Here is a 17276-nt window from a genome sequence, read left to right as displayed (position 1 = left end):
AAGAATGATCAGCAGGGGATCTTGAGACTGTGCCATGTTCCAAAACACAGGCCTTATCTGCCTTGACCATGAGGTTGGTCACCTCTGTGTCCATTACTGGGTGACACTGGGCCCTTGCACATATCTGTCTGTGGTTTTATAGAAAAACTTATACACAATAAGTGGGAAAAACTACTCTCCAACTTCATCATTAAAACTCCTAGGAGTCTGGCTCAAAAATCCACAAGCACAAAAGATCACATGTTAATGGCAATTTCATAGATGGCATTACTAACAACAAACTTGGAGGATATTTTCACCAACATCCAGTTTGGGGATTTCTGTTGGCAAGAGAGTGTCGGGGAAGTTCAAATAGGGCAGAGCAGAGTGTGCTTGACAATGACCACGATGCCAGACACTGCACATGCTTGAACCCCCAAGTCTCTTAAGACAGCCGTGAAGGTGATCCAAGCCCCCCATGTTTCAGAAATGGAAACTGAAGATAAGAGAGGTCAAACAAAATGACTGCTGTTACCCAAAGAGTTCGTTAAAATTTCCTGTAAACAACTGACATTTAAAAAATGCTTAGAAAATGTTGATTAAGCCCTGGCCTAGTAGCTCTGGGTTAGAGTGTTGTCCCAATACACCAAGGTTGTGCGTTCAATTCCCGGTCAGGGCACATACAAGCAGCAAACAATAAATGCATGGATAAGTGGAATGACAAAATCGATGTTTCTCTCTCCCTTTCTCTCCCTCTCCCTCTTACTCCCCTTCCTCTCTATCTCTAAAAAGAAAATCAATAAATAATGTTGATTAACAGCTGAAACATATTCTTTTTCTCATTCTGTTTCCTCTCAGGTTGTGAATAATCCCTCATGCCAGGAGACACTCAATGACAGTGAACAGAAAGGCAGCATACCTTTTGTTCCTGATGGTCGTAAGAACCACCTCCTTTCTCTTGTTGTGAATGGCAAGGTGCAGAAAGGAGGCCTGCTGCTTGTTCAGGACAATGTCAGCACCGTAGCTCAGAAGGAGGGCGATGGCCTTGGCATGGCCTTCCCTTGCAGCAAAGTGAAGTGCGGTGTTCTTTTAGAGAAAATAGAATATTTACTACCATGGTTCATTATTGAACTGCTTAAAAGAAATTATTAACCAAACTATCCATTTGATACCAAAATGCATAAAATGTAGAACTGATGTTCAGAATAAAGCTTCAAGATAATGAGTTTATAGTTCAAACATGGTGTGTGTGTGTGTGTGTGTGTGTGTGTGTGTGTGTGTGAATTCCAAGTGGTTATTTTGCTTTGTTTCTGCAGTGGGATGATTCCACGAGGACAAAGGACAAGCTGTCAGGGTAAGGATCCTGAAATTACCCCAGGAAAAAATATTTAGGAGAGATATATCATTTCATAGAGTAGTGGTTCCAAGATTTGGGGTTTTCACAGGCTTGTAAATAAAAATAAATTTAAAAAATCAGAGCTTCAGCCCTGGCCAAGTATCTCAGTGGTTAGAATGTTCTACCACACCAAGGTTGTGGGTTCAATCCCTGGTCACAAGAAACAACCAATGAATGCATAAATAAGTGAAACAACAAACCAATGTTTCTCTCTCTCTCTAAAAATCAATCAATAAATAAATAATTTTAATCAGAGTTTCTAAAAAATTGACAATCTTTTGTTTTGCTATATAAAGACATTTTTAGAAAGCAATGATAATCTTCTATCTCTATCATTTCATGAAAGAATTTACATTTCAATACTTGCCCTCCAAAAAAGGAGGAAGAACATCATCTCAGAATAAAGGACAGTCCTTCAAATCAAATGCACTTAGTTTTATAAAGATTTACCCCTACCGTCTTCATTTTTCTCGGTTCACCATTGTTGAAAATTTTGTCACCAATCCACACAGACCTATGAACCAGTCTCTAGGAGACTAAAGAGGTGTCCTCAGCATGCACACACCCCTTAGTATTCTCCATATTCTTTTCCTCTTTCACACCTTCCTCTATCTAAGGATCTGCATAGCAAGAACCCAATAAAAAGGCTATGAGCAGGACAAGGGGGAGAAGAGGTTGGTTAAGGAGAAGGCTTTACTGCAATTTTTGAAGTTGCTTATATGCCAAGGTTTGGGGTAGGTATGAAGAACACAGTACATACCCCTTCTTCATCTGGCTGATCTGTTGTGCACCTCAAATTAGTGTCGAGAATGACCTTCATGGTCTGCGTGTACCCGCCCAAGGAAGCATGATGTAAAGCAGTCCAGCCATTGTGGTCACTGTTAAAGAGTTAAGAAGAGATGTGTGCATTCCCCTTACAGAAGAAACACGGGATGGTATACCACCATTTTAAAAGTAGGTCTTATGACAAAGAAAAAATGCGATCTAAGTTCTAGCAACTAAACATTTATTATGTATTAATAACAAACGAGCTAACTTCAAACCAATGGTCTTAAATGATCTACCTATAATGTGATACACACATATTTTTTAACTTAGCAGATTAAAATGTAAAAGTATATAAACACAATAACAAAAACTTGGGGGCAGGTAAAGATGGAGTTAGCATGTCTGTGTCGTACATATTTTTCCCAAGGCTATAATGTATTGTATGCACTATTTTAAATCTTGTTCTGTTCTTTCATTGAGCATTGTATCAAAAATTTCCATGATGATTTATTAGTCTCATGGACACTAGTTATTACTAATAAGAATAATAAAAAGAGTATCATCATCTTATAATACATCACTGTAAGATACTTAACTTAGTGCCACTTAGCCTTCTGAGAGTTTAGGTCTGAAGAGATCCTTCTTCTCTCCTCTCCAAGATGCTTACTTAATCCCTTTGGGAAATGTTTTGTCTTTTCTCACAGTAATTTAGTATTAAAGACAATGAAGTCTTGACATTTTTTCCAAATTATAGATAGAAAAACACATGTGAGATTTTGACACAATTTAATTTCAATGCTGGTGAGCAACTGTGCTAGGGTGCAAGAGCCACCTCGTTATTTCCGTTGTGATGTAATTAAGCAACAACTCTCTGGCCTGGGTTCACCAGGGTCCCCTCTGCAGGTCACTGCCTGTGTTCCCATGGAAGCAGGAAGGAACTGAGCTGAGCATGCAGTTCCCAGCTGCCTTGCGATGTTGCTGGGATTGGCAGTCTGATAAAGAAATGTGTTTTTGAACATTAGCCTAATGAGCTCTTTGCTCATTCACCTGGTTGACATTAGAAGATAGCTCATCATATGTCTATAAAACTTCTGCGTTTTTATTTTCCTTTTGCAAAGATGTCATTTAATTATGCTACCTTTTTATTGTGTGTAATTATTTTAATTCCGTTTTGCTCCTTGTGTTAGAGTTAAGTATAATGAAATTCAGGAATATTTTATATCTCAGGTTGTTGTTTAAATGGTGCTTTTTATATCTACCATTCACCAGATGGAATGAAAAGTAATCTTTGCTTTTGCATGGGGTGTGTGTATATGTACACACTTTTGTATCTGTGTTAAAAGATGGTAGCATAGTGAAGTACAATAAAATATGAGCAACTGTATTTCAAAGCTCCTGGGAACTACTCTGCACAAAGCCATTTAATCTGTGACCCTGAACAAGGTCTTCAACTCTATAAAAATCTCAATGTCTTCATTTGTCAGTAGGCAATAATACTGATTTGTCTTTTAATATTTCAGAGGTCACATATGCTTCAAGGAGTAAATTAGATAAAAGTGCTTAGGGAGATAGAAAATTAGGTACCATAATAAAAAATAAAACAGAAAAACAACCTGGAAATAGCTGAGTTATATATATATATAATATATATATATAAATAGTCTTATCATATATCCTCACCTGAGAAATAAGGCACCTTTTTTCAGAAGAAGCTGAACTACTTTATCATGCCCATTTCTTGCAGCCAGGTGGAGGGGAGTCATTCCATGAAGGTCACCTTCATTCAAAAGCCTTGTATCACTCATGTCTTGCAGGAGCCTCTGACAGGTATTGATACGGCCATAACTTGAAAAAATGAGGTTTCATATGTTTAAAGCAAATATCAAACTGAAAGTTGACTTGCTCATATGTCACATAAACTGACCCTTACCTGGCTGCAAAATGTAGGGGTGACTGCTTATCTTTGCTTTTGGAATGAATGGATACATTAAAGCCAAGTAGATTATTTACAGAGACAGGGACTCCCTGTCTACATGCATAATGTAAAGGAGTACACCCATCGTTGTCTTCATCCATAACCAGCTTTTTGATATGTTGCATCTATGAGAAAAAAATTAACATTCTAAACATAACTCTGCTATCATGCTAATTATAGTGTTTTCCAAACTAGTCTATAAGATAGTATTTTCCAATAAGGGCCAATATGTATCCCTTAAGGACAAAAATATAAACAACCTGAAGGGTCACAAAGTAAAATAAACATGGATGACGGTGCATGCTATCTTCTTACAGTGCAAATTACTATAATGTACGAAGGCTCTGGGAAGTCCTAAGAGTAGGGAATGTACTTAACAGTTTTAACCTAGCATTTTCCAAACATATTTGACCATGGACTACCCTCCACAGACCTCCCTTCACTTTTTTCCCCCAAATAACAATTAAGAGCTTAATGCTAATGTGTTCTATTAGAAGAAAGTGATGAAATATTAGAATTAGGTTTACTCTATATTTTGTATGAATGTTAAATTAAAAATCAATGCCAAATGAACAGCTTAATCCAATCAATAAACACATACTTTTATTAAAAATATTCAAATGCATACATTTTGATTCTTTATTAAAGATATTGGCAATATTGAAATCTATTAGAAAAATATGATGTGCTTCAGATGCACCTAATATTTAATAAATATTAGTCAGTGAATATAAAAATAGAGAGAATGTTTTCAACATGTCAACAAGTATGATGAACAATTGTTTTTTTTTTTTTAACTGATGATGGTATACTGCTAACCCACGCATCTACTTGGCCTTTTCACTGATACCAATTCCTAATGGTCAAAGAGTGAAGGAAAGCTGACTCTATATATATATATATATATATATATATATATATATATAGATAGATAGATAGATAGATAGATAGATAGATAGATAAGTATATATGGGAACCCTTTGTAACTTGAGAAATTCAATCCCAATGTAATTTATTATCACCATCACCACTATATTGTAAATAAATATTTAAATATCACACCTTTATTTTTAAATAATTTTTAAATTCCAGAACCAGCCTTCATAATAATAAAAATCATAATAAGCAAAAATCACTTTACTTTCTGTTGAGCCCAGCTCCGTTTCTGGGAATCCACACACATGCATATATATTACCTGCATAAACTCAGGTTGCAAATTTTTTAATCCATAAGGTTGCTGTACAGTCAAATGCAAAAAGTTACGTCCAAGATGATCTTTTATGTCTACCTGGGCACCTAAAAGAGCACAATATAAATATAACTTCTACTCATTTATTTAAAGCATGGCCTATGGTGGAGTTTTAATTTAAGAAAAAAAAAACTTGATTTAAATCTCTCTCAAACTTTAACTTATAGGAAACTTCATTTAGATAAGAAAACTAAATATAGTTACAAACAGGTTTACCTACTGTTGTACTCCATGTGTATGTGTAAAGGTGGGGAGATAATATATGATTTATTACATTAATTAATATAGGAGGTCTTACCTTTGAAAGTATAAACTATAAAGATAAAGGGGTTAGAGATGGAGAGAGAAAAGGGGATGATACCTTTATTTTTTGCTATTATCACATCAAGTGAGTATTTAAAATGGAAACAGTTATAGTACTTATATTGCATAAAATTAACCATTGAGAGAATGTAGATAGAATGTTCAGCAAAATGCCTGGGACATGATAATTACTTTATAACTATTATCTAATTATCTTTTTAAGTATTGATCCCTTACTGGACTGAATATTTTTCTAGACATGAGAAATATTCCATTTACTTTTGTATTCAAGTACTTGGCCTGATGCCTGGCCCACAATAAATGGTTAATGTTTAACAAATGGAGTAGTAGTTCTAAAGGTTCAGCTTGGACTTTTGTGGTACCTTTAGCGAGTAGCAAATTTACAATATTCCAAGATGCAGAAGCAGTTGCTAATAAAAGTGGAGAGCGTCCTTCAGAATCAGTGCGATTAATATCTGCTCCCTAAAATAGAGCAAGTCTTTCAACAAAAAGCTTATAAACAGACAAATCAACTTACATTACAATCTGTAAATAATATTAACTCATTGGGATAGAGTGACCATAATATGGCTAGCACCCAAGCATATGGCTAACTACAGAGCTGCTTGAAAATTTCCTATAATTTGTATGTGGTACCATCAGAAATTAAGGCATTCTTTTATAATTTCAACAACAAAAATTATTCTAACATGTTAATCTTTTGACTGACATCTGACTATAGATCTCTGTTACTACCTAAACCATAAAATAAAATCCTTGACCTTTAGCAATAGTTGAGTTCCAACTCTAAGAAAAGATTTTTAAATGTCTATAATAAAAAAAATCTCCCAAATTTATTGCATACATGATTTCAAAAATATTCACAAGAAATTGCTCACTTTTTACAAAATCTACTTCATCTGAAAAAGATGAAACTATCACCATATCAAGAGTTGCTACTGACAACAAACACACGTTAAATGCTACAAAGGAAACTACATTCGTTGCTGATATGGTAGGACCTAAATAAATCCATCATATATTCATCTGTATAAATGGCTTGTTAAAATTTAACTCGAAGTTAATTCCTCAGTTTTTCATTATTGAAAAACAGCACTGAGGCAGCTGGGGGTAGAAGCTTATAGTGGGTGGTCAAGTGACTGGTACTGCCTGTCCCACCCCCACCTCAAAGCCTCTTGTACTGAAGAAGGACCAGTAGAATCACCAAGGCTAGCACTCCAGAGCTTTTCTTGTTAGGTACCTACCCATTTCCCACACTATACACATTGACACAGGCAGCAAAATACCCTTTGATACTTCTAAGTTCATGATAATGCAGTTTGGTTATATATTCAAGCACAATGTAGTCTACTTGCAAATGTGTTGATCAATTATCTTTTTGTAAACATTTTGCTAATAAACAAAAAATTAAAATTTGGTTTATTTTTCAATTCATATTATATAATTATATGATTTTTCAACTGTAAATAGTAATAAACTGTCAATGAAATAGTTACCACTGAAATTAAGTATTCTGCTAGTTCGTGGTGATCAAATAATGAGGCCCTGCAAAAAGAGAATTATAAGCATATTAAGCTACTATTCATATAAAATAAAGTTGCTATATTCAAAAACTCAACTTAAGTGATTATGTAATAATATGATAAAATGCTAGACAATTAAGAACATTTCAAAATCTATAACTGGTTCTGATTAGGGTCATATTTTCAAAGTAATAGTAATGGAGAAACATCAGATACATCACAAGATTTTCTTCCTCATCTTTTAGTAAACCTGTTTTCTCCATGTAAAATCATCAAGAAGGTGTTATGAAATGAGTAACAATATCTGTCCTAAAAACTTGAGTAAAAGATAATAACTGATTTTTACTGTTAGAACAGGGAGGCAGCTAGAATGCACACCTGGACTTTTGATATATGCTAAACAACCTAGCCCTTTCCTAGAGGAAGTGTTAATGGACCTAACCTGATATGTTAACTAACCTGGTGGGGGGAGGGGAAACAATGAGATGCAACTGACCTACTGAATATGTTGATAAGCAAACTCACCCTCATTGAAATGTGTGTTTCACAAGTATAAAAAAAATGTGCCTGCAGAAGTGCAGGTGGGACTCCTGCGGGCCCACAAGGAGGACCAGGAGTCCCCATTCCCCTTGCTCCTATGGGCCCTTGGGTTGGTCCAGGAGTTGCCTCTCACCTCCACTCCACTCCCCCCTTTTCCCTCAATAAATCCATTGCCTGACCCCACAGTGGTCTCTGGGTGATTTCTCAGAGCAAGGCTGTCCTGACAGTTACCACTGTTGACCCTGGGGTATAACAACAGTTCATGCACCTAAAATTCATCTGCAGGGTTCAAAATGCCCCTCTTTTGCCAAAATTAACAAGGTACAGTTAGCTTTCCTGAGATTTTATGGAGCCAAAAAAATTATGGCAAGAATTGAAGTCATTTTCATATTATCTCACAGCTGATCATAAGGATAATGTTACTAAGCAAATAAAAGTTTTCAATCTATATCAAAGCATCACCACAACAAATGTTAATGCTTTAAAACTTTGTTTCCTACAGAAAATCTTATTTCCTTGTTCTCTTTCAAGATTATCTTAGCTTCTTCCGGCCAAGATGGAGGCTTAGACGGACGCGCTAGGTCTCCCTCTACAACTAGAGAGGAATACAACTACTTCAAAACAAAGGTTAACTAGAAATTCCAGAAAATAAAACTACACGGAAGTCCAACATATGAAGTTATAAACCAGCGGTGCCATTTGGGCAGGTAAGAGTTAAAGAGGGCAGTGCTGTTTGCGGTCGCACCCAGAGCGGCGGGCTGCGAGGAATCCCGGCCGGTCAAGCCCCTGGCGGTGCGGACTCCGGCGCTGGGGAGAGCGGCCGCCGCATCGCCTTGAACAGTGAGGCCCAGGGGGGCGGGAGGACGGATCCCGGTCTCCTAGCTGAATAACTGTGTGAATCCATCTTGGACCCCCGCCCCCAAAGAAAGCACCACAGGGCTGTGAAATAGGTCGCGGACAGGCAGGCGCCAGTCGCTGATTTGTGACACCAAACGGCGCACGCCGGTCGCTGGGTCATTACGAGTACACAGGCACTGCCCCCGACAGCCAGCCCAAGAAAACAAAACGCATCTGTCAAAATGAGGCAGACAACTATAGAAATACCGGTGACACAACTCACCAGACAGCAGATAGAGAACCTGACAGATGAACAGATAAGAAACCTGTCAGAGGCTCAGTTCTGGGCCATTGTTATCAGGTGGCTTACAGAATTCACAAAAGAGCAGGAAAAAGATAAGAAAGAAGCGAAAAAATTTCATAACAAAAGGAACAAAACCGCATACGAGATAGAAGGTGAGAAAAAATCCAGAGTTCATTTCAACAAACTGGAATATGGAGAAGGAACAAGCAGTCAACCAATGCAGCGAGAGGAAATGGGAAGCAACAATGAGAGGATCAGAAACCTCTGGGACAGCTATAAAAGGCCCAACATAAGAATCATTGGTTTGCCAGAGAATGAGGAAGATGAACTAGAACTTGAAAAATTGAGTGAAAATATAATAAAGGAGAACTTCCCAGACTTGGGGAAGGAAATAGACTTGCAGGTCCAGAAAGCAAGGAGAGTTCCCAAGAGACTGGACCCAGGGAGAACCACTCCAAGACACATTATAATCAAAATGTCAAAAATTAAAGATAAAGAGAGAATCTTAAAAGCAGCAAGAGAGAAGAAAAGAATTATGTACAAAGGGGTCCCAATTAGACTATCAGCTGACTTCTCAAGGGAGACCCTACAGGCAAGAAGGGACTGGCAAGAAATATTCAAAGTAATGAAAATCCAAAACCTACAACCACGAATACTCTATCCAGCGAAATTGTCATTCAGAATAGAAGGACAGAGAAAGTGTTTCCAGGACAAAATAAAACTGAAAGAGTTCATTAGATCCAAACCACTGTTATATGAGATGTTAAAGGGACTGGTTTAAAAAAACAGAAGCTAGGGAGATGAAACAAAGGCAAACTAAACAGGCAACGAGAGTGGAAAAGGAACTGTGGGTACGGGAAGCATATTGGGGGGAGGTCAACAGGGAGGGGGAATGGGGAAAGGGAGGGAGATGATATAGGAATTGGGGATCAAGGTAGGAGGGAATGGAATAGACGGAGAGAGGTTGGGAGGAACTGTATGCACAACTAATGGACATAATCTAAAAAGGGGGGACAACTGGAGGGAGGGGGGCCACCGGGTGGAGGGGAGCAGAGGGAAGGGAAATTGGCACAAATGTAATATTTTAATCAATAAAACACATTAAATCTGAAAAAAAAAAAAGATTATCTTAGCTATTCTTAGCCCTTTGTATCTAGATCTCAAAATAATCAGCTTGTTAATTTTGACCCAAAATTTACATGAAGTTGTATTGTATTTAAATTATATTAAATGCATTTAGTAATTTTAAGAAATAAATCATGACATTAAGGCCCCATTTGATTTGTTCTTTTATCTTCCCAGTCTAGAACATTGCTATTCAACATAGGAACTGCAGACCAGCAAAAATGACACCACCCAGGAGTCCATTAAAAATGAAAATTCTCAATAAAGTTGGGTGCTGAGGCTCCAAAAGGTCAACTTGTCAAAGGTTACATAGCCAGGCAGGGTGGAACCCCATTACTCTGACTCCAGAGCTCACCGTTTCAGCCAGAACAATGGGCTGAGTTCTTTGCAGTACAAAAGTAACAAAAAATTCTAGCCCAAAGAGCAAACTTGCCTTTGAAGCTCAACATAAACTCCAAGTGTCACTGGCTATTAGAAGGTCATTCTAAGATCCTAAATCAGTATTTGGTTAATCAGAATTGGACTGAACTGGTCCAAAAAATCTTCAGCCAATCCAAGTTGAATATGTCTAGCTAGGTTAAGGATATTTATGGGTCGCAGAGATGGATTTATTTTTTTCTAAAATAATTCCTTCTTATGTATATTTATTTATGTATTAATTATATATATTAAGGCTCTATTCTAAATGGACACTTATAAACTTTATCCAGATCATTGTGTTTCTAAATTGGCTAAACATTGGAATCACTGGATGAGTTTTAAAAATTCCTAATACCTAATCCAAAAATTCTAATGTAATCTGGGATACGAACTGACATTGGGATTTTATAAGCTCCCCGTGATTCTAATGTGGAGCAGTTAGAGAATCTTTAGGTTAGTCTATTTATTGAGATATAGTATTTCAAAGGCTTTTTCTTTCATCTCTAACTGTACCTTTTTCATGTAACAATCTTTGATTCATACATGCCAATTTGCTTCTCATAATGTCATCCTAATCTGCTTATTTTTATGTAACTGATTTCCTTTAAATTTCTGAAAGTCTTAAATAATATTATTTTAAAACTATTTTCAGATTACCATATTATTACTACTTCCTTGGAAGTAAAGTAGTCTTTTGTTGATTTTTATTGTCTTTTATGAGTTTTCCTTTAGGCTAGGAAATTTTAGTTGGCAAATTCATCCTAAGTGGGAGTTCGTTTCTATCCAGGCAGATGCCCCTGTGCCTGGTGGCTTTGCAAATGTACATTGCATCCCCCATCTTTCAGTTTAGAACCAGATCTTATATCAGTAGATCAAATTTCCTTTTCCCTGAGGGATATTGTAGGCTTCCAGCACGATCACAGTTGTGTGTGTGTGTGTGTGTCTGAAAGAGAGAGAGAAGCAGACAGAGAGACAAAGAGACAGATATAGCTCATCTTAGCCACATAGGAAATATTAAGTCCTTGTCTTCCCCAAGGAATTGTCCTAGCATCTAATATGCCCACAGTTTCAGATGCTGTTTTCTCTGATGTGTATTAATGTTAAACTCTGCAGAAATATTTATCTTGTTTAGAGTGTCCCTATCATTTCATAAAATGATGTTCTGAAAACCTTTACCTATAATTTTGGAGGTGGGCAGAAAGGGAATGGGGTGGCAAAAGTGGAACATGCATATATATCTGCTCCATTATCTTCACTAAAAAAGAGGAGAAGACACTGGAGGAACTGGAACAGATTCAAAAGGGTGTGGAATGCCATGCATGTTGATCTTCTGAGCATATAGGCAATTAATCTTGAACCTATATCCACTGGACTAAGAATTGACCCAGAACATGCCACTAGTGACTCTGTTCTTTCAAAATCTATTTAAGGTTCTACTTTGATTCCAGAGGAGCATGCAGTTTCCAGGATCTTTGTTATCTCTGTCCTTTTCTTTTGAACCAGAGAATCTGTTTAAGTGCTAACTTCTTGCAGGTATAATTTAACACCTGAAGACTAAAAATCTATACACAGGATGGTAAGTAGGGCACTTGCCTGTGAAGCATTGTCTCCTGATTTCCATCCACTGCATTAACAATATCGCCGCTACCAGAGTAGGAAGTTATCATCAGTTTTACAATCTCGGTGGCTCCCTGGGTGGCAGCAAAATGAAGGGCTGTGCACTTCCCATTCTGTAATGAGTCATGATACCAGAATCAATGCCTAAGTCCCAGTGGAAGGATATAACCTAAATTCAGCTGTGAGTTTTTTTCTTCCCAGGTCAATAAAATCAAGGAATACAGAATTTAAGATGATGAATAGTAATCAGTTCCATCTGCTGAAAAGTATCAGCATAAAAATCATAGCTGGCAATTTTGTTTCCTTGCAACCTGACATCTCTTGACAGCTCTGACAATATTTCTATCATTGACAGTATCGTTATCTTTACTGGGTCTGTATTTGTGTTTGCAGTAAGTTGTTTTGGTGGCTCTCAAAATTCTTTACATAGATTAAAATTTGGTAGACTCTCTTGTTCTGCTTCTACATGCACAGCAGAAAATAGCTGTGTCAATCTATCGGCAGCCGTCCGTCTCGAGAGACGATGGTGTAGCTTCTTAAGAGTCTACCTGCACCGCCGAGAATGGCTGTGCAGTCCGACTCGGGAGTGACACGGTATCTGTCTCCTCCCGTGTTGAATCGACATCTTGCGATGACGCTGGAGTGTCCTCTCCAGTGAAGCTGAAGCTACAGAGCCTGGGCAGGTGATATGGAGGGTCTGCTGTTGCCCATGCAGCAGACCCCCCCTCTCTTCGCAGCTGAAGGGTCCAAGGGAAAGACGGAGTCAATACAGCTTGGCTTCAGGTGCGCCGCAGGAGTTGCCGGTGTTGACTACAACGTCAAACCGCCTTAGGGACTCCGGCTCCGGATTTTCTGTCGGGGTTTACTCCCTTAGCCTTTCCCCTGAAGAGGTATGCCGCAAGGCAGCGGAGGTTTTTTGGAGTCAGAGTTTTCCTTCTCTGATGTGCCCTGACTGGAAGATCGAACCAGCGACACTTAGCTCGCAGGCCGACGCTCAGTCCACTGAGCCAAACCAGCCAGGGGATGTGTCAATCTAATTAACTATAAAAGAGCTATAAAGCATTTTGGAAAATAATTTATGACCATTCTAAAAGAAAAGCCTTGTGTAGACTATAGGAAGTTACCTCCATCAGTTCCAGCTGTGCACCATTGTCCAGGCACATCTTAATCATCTCCAAGTCACCACTCTGAACCGCCATGTGCAGAGGGCTAGCTTTTCCACCATTCACAAAATTAATATGAGACTGTCTGTTATATCCATGTTCCTCACCTTGAGAAGAAAATAAAATTCAAGATAGCAGATATTATAAATGAATAAAAAGAATTTTTTTAAAAAAGAATGCTTAACAGCTCATGTATAAATTCTATTAAGTATTTTTCAAATCATTAACATCCACCAGCATAGACTTCTTTATAGTATATTGTGTAGGAAAGCCTCTACTCACCAAACTTTAATATTATTTCCATGCATTTTTTTGCACCTGAAAAGGCAGCCTGATGAACAGGATAAGATCCCCATTTATTTGATCTACATGGCTTAGCTCCATTTTTTAACTGAAGGAAAAGAAAGAACAACAACAAAAAGTCAAAAGACACATCTTAAACCTCACATTGCAAGGATGGGCAAGGATTTACATGCCTCTCCCAGACCATTTCATTATCCTGTAATTATGTAAAACTACATAGAAAAGCTTCAAATGACAAAATCTAGGTAAGAAGGTAACTTTGGAACTCAGCTAAGATTCTGAAATACAGACATTATATTTTCCAAAGATGAGGTAAAAACATAGACACAAAACATCAATCTTAATAGCCCAGAAAACTAAAGTGAACACATTTTTCAATGGGGTTAGTGAGATATTTTTAAACATTAACATGATTCCTCCTACACCCGGCCTCAATTCCTTATACAAATAAAGTGATATGATAATACTTCCCAAATTCTTTCCATTTGATTTATGTAAAATTATGAAATGATTAGACCAGCATTCTTGTTAACTATGAAAACCAGGTATTTTCACTAATGGAAATTCTTCGCTAAAAAAGACGCTAGAAGAACTGACCCCTGAGTCAATCAATCATTTTCACCTGTCATTTTCTATAGATCATTGGACTTCGGTTTTGCTTTAAGTATCTTTTATTATCATAAAAGAAAATATTTTGAAAAAGCAGAAAAGTGTGACTAAGCAAGTATTACCTATAATCTCACCATCAAGGCACAGCATTGATTTATATTTTGGAAGACAATGTATTTATTTGTCTTATTTGCAAAGGTAATTTTTATGTGTATACTTTGTGATCATACTGTTCAGAAAAGATTTACTTGCCAATATTCTTTAAAAATATAATTTTATCAAGTACATATTTCATTTTGGGGTACACAAAACTTTAAACAATGAATCCTATTAAGTGAACTTCAATTTCTTTTTTCAGTTTTCCCCTCTGACATATATATATATATATATATATATATATATATATGATATCAATGTTAATGTCAGTGATAATTTTAATTATCTCCAAGATGTATTCCCAGAACTGGAATTGGTGAGTCAAAAAGTATTCACACCCACAGTGAATGAAATTCCCCAACCCATGAAAATTACTCTAACACTGGATATCAACAAGATATTTTTTTCCATCTTTCCAGTTTAAGAGGTAAAGAAAAAAATCTCACTGTAACCTGTTCCTCTTTGATTATTAGAGAAAGTAATTAAACTTTAAGTACCTCCTTGCCAATATTACATGGAGTGTTATCTTTTCCTGATAGATCTGTAAGAATACTTTATGGATAAATTTATGTTCATTTAAAGATAAATAAATATATAGATATAATGATATACTTTGTTTGCACAGGCCAAGTGCTGTGTCACACACAACCCAGTACCAAACTATCCATATATTCCCTGCATAAGGCCAGAGTGTATTTTGTGTTACTCTTTCAATTATGTTGATGAATTAATTGCTAGTACTTTTAAGACTGTACATTGTGAAATTCATCAACCTATAACATAGCACATAATATAGGCTGGCTCCAGAGCTTTGATAATGCACTTTAAAAAAATATTTTATGGTTCTTTAAAGGTCTTTAGTCTTTTAGTTAATATGAAATTTTAATTACTTTAGGTATTAATCCATTAAAAGTGAATTTATAATTTTTTTTAGAATTGTGCATACTGATCTTTTGTCATTTAAAAATTACCATCATATCCAGGTAAAACCCTTTGTTATTTTTAATATTATGTATTCATTTGTGCTTTATCTCCTTTGTTTTGGTTACATTTGCCAATCTTTTTCTATTTTACTATCCTTTTCAAAGAAATAACTCTTTGATTTATCAAATAATTTCAAAATCATTATTATTTGTTTTGACTTTACTATTTATTTAGTCCATTGGTTGTTTGTTTGTTTGTTTTGGTTTATTCGAAGCTCTTTTCTAAATTCCTGATTTGAGTGTTATTTAATTTATTTTTATTCTACTTTTGGTCTAATCATGATAGCTTTCAAGAACATGCATTTTTCTCCAAGATATCCAGTAAATATGTTAGAACATACTTGTAGAGTTAAATAAAAGGGAGATATTTTTAAATTTTTTTTTATTTCAGAAAGGGAAAATCTAGTGGTAAAAATATAGTACATGGCTTGAATAACATAGATGTGATTAAGAAATATTGGGGGGAAAGCTCTTGCCTGGAATTCTAGCACCACACTGGACAGGGCACTAGGTGGAGCAGGAGTCTGTCACTTACATGGGTGTGTCCAGTTTCAGGGGACCACCCCAGAGAGAAGTGACTCTCCTTCAGTGCTGTGGCCAAGGACCTTAGCCATTATTGTCACAATGAACTACCTTTTTGAGCACCCATGACAGCAACTTCTTCTTGTCTTGGTAACATGAATGGCTATGTTTGTCTTGGCTTTTATTTCATGGGCCCAACAATAAGTCTGCAATTGACTATACTTATCTTTCCTTTGACTATTCAGAAGTTCAAAGTTAAAAGTATGATCTGCTTCAATTAACATACAGGCTATTGTACTTTGTATTATGTATTCTAGCCTGATCACCGGCTTCATCTTAATTTACCTGTCTATACTTTCTTTTCATTTCGCTCTCACATTTTCTTGAATGCTTTTCTGTTAGTCTTCTGTAAGCAATCTCAGGTCCACTTAAGATTTAAGGTGTGTCTGTGCATAAATAAAAACACACAGAACTATCTTTATGGCATTTTTTTGTATTTCATATTTTGCTAAAAAGAGAAACTGAGTGTTGTTGTAAATAACAATAATTCATGTTGTACTAATGAAAAGGGAAAGAAACAGAAAGAAAAAAAAAGATTAAAATACAAACCAAAATCTGCAGAGCTTCACTGTTATCTTTGGAGCACGCGATTATCACAGCCGTATTTCCGTTTTCTCCTTCCAAATTAACATTTGTACTGCTGTGCTCAGTCAAGGCCTGCACAAAAGGGGAGAGTGATTGTCAAAGTTAACCTGCAGCTTTCAAAACAGGGTATTTAGATTATAAACTCTTGGATGCCAGGGGCAATGTCCTTATTCATCATTTTTCATCCCTCTTCCATAGACCCTGGCACGAAACCTTACATATAGTGGGTACTATATAAATTTCTCAAACAGATGAATAGTGGCCACTTCGACATCACATCAATTAAGGCAATATGCAGGTGTGGAACTGGACATAGAGTAAGAATTGTAGATATTAGTTAACATAGTTCACTTAATATTTCTCACCTGTATTAAGTAACCTATGTTAACTAAAGTGTTCAAGAAAATAAATCTGTTGACTGTGTGGGTCAGGGAAGAGGAAAGCAGGGAAAGAAGGGAAAAAGGGAGGAGGGAAGAGGAAGAGAGGAAGAAATGTGTTTTTTCCTCCTCTGGTCATTTTTCTTTTACCTAGATTGCAAGTATTCTGGGAAACACCAATTAAAACTCCATTTTCTTCAGTAGAAAAGAGTTTCATGTAACACTGGTATAGCTCAATTAATTCAAACTTAGTCTGGAACAGAAACTTTTTCTATGATGTAAGAAATGAGCATTCCTGACAAAATGGATAAATAATTTTTCTGATGGAACTTAACTAAAGACTTGTTACCTCCCTCACCTGGTTTGCTTCCAGGTGATTACTGTCCAAGAATCTACAGCTTTAACCAGTCTTTATTTTATATTAAATCTAACAACACTTATCTCATATAAATGTCTCTCC

General features: G+C 36.5%; 1 protein-coding gene across 1 annotated transcript in view; it reads right to left on the bottom strand.

Moving 5' to 3' along the window:
- The window catches only part of TRPA1 (transient receptor potential cation channel subfamily A member 1), a 52537-nt gene that overhangs the window by 19797 nt on the left and 15464 nt on the right, over positions 1-17276 (bottom strand). The window contains exons 4-14 of the mRNA XM_090282814.1: positions 16404-16511; positions 13504-13612; positions 13183-13328; positions 12035-12171; positions 7189-7237; positions 6055-6154; positions 5315-5415; positions 4074-4243; positions 3824-3988; positions 2136-2253; positions 899-1065 (exon numbers count right to left, since the gene is read on the bottom strand). Coding sequence (XP_090138940.1) covers positions 899-1065; positions 2136-2253; positions 3824-3988; positions 4074-4243; positions 5315-5415; positions 6055-6154; positions 7189-7237; positions 12035-12171; positions 13183-13328; positions 13504-13612; positions 16404-16511 — 1370 coding nt within the window. The remainder of the gene's footprint in view (positions 1-898; positions 1066-2135; positions 2254-3823; positions 3989-4073; positions 4244-5314; positions 5416-6054; positions 6155-7188; positions 7238-12034; positions 12172-13182; positions 13329-13503; positions 13613-16403; positions 16512-17276) is intronic.

Source organism: Furipterus horrens, unplaced genomic scaffold (genome assembly GCF_987537825.1).
Source record: "Furipterus horrens unplaced genomic scaffold, mFurHor1.1.pri manual_scaffold_7, whole genome shotgun sequence".
Classification (NCBI taxonomy): Eukaryota; Metazoa; Chordata; class Mammalia; order Chiroptera; family Furipteridae; genus Furipterus; species Furipterus horrens.
This window is presented reverse-complemented; position numbering and strand designations above follow the sequence as displayed.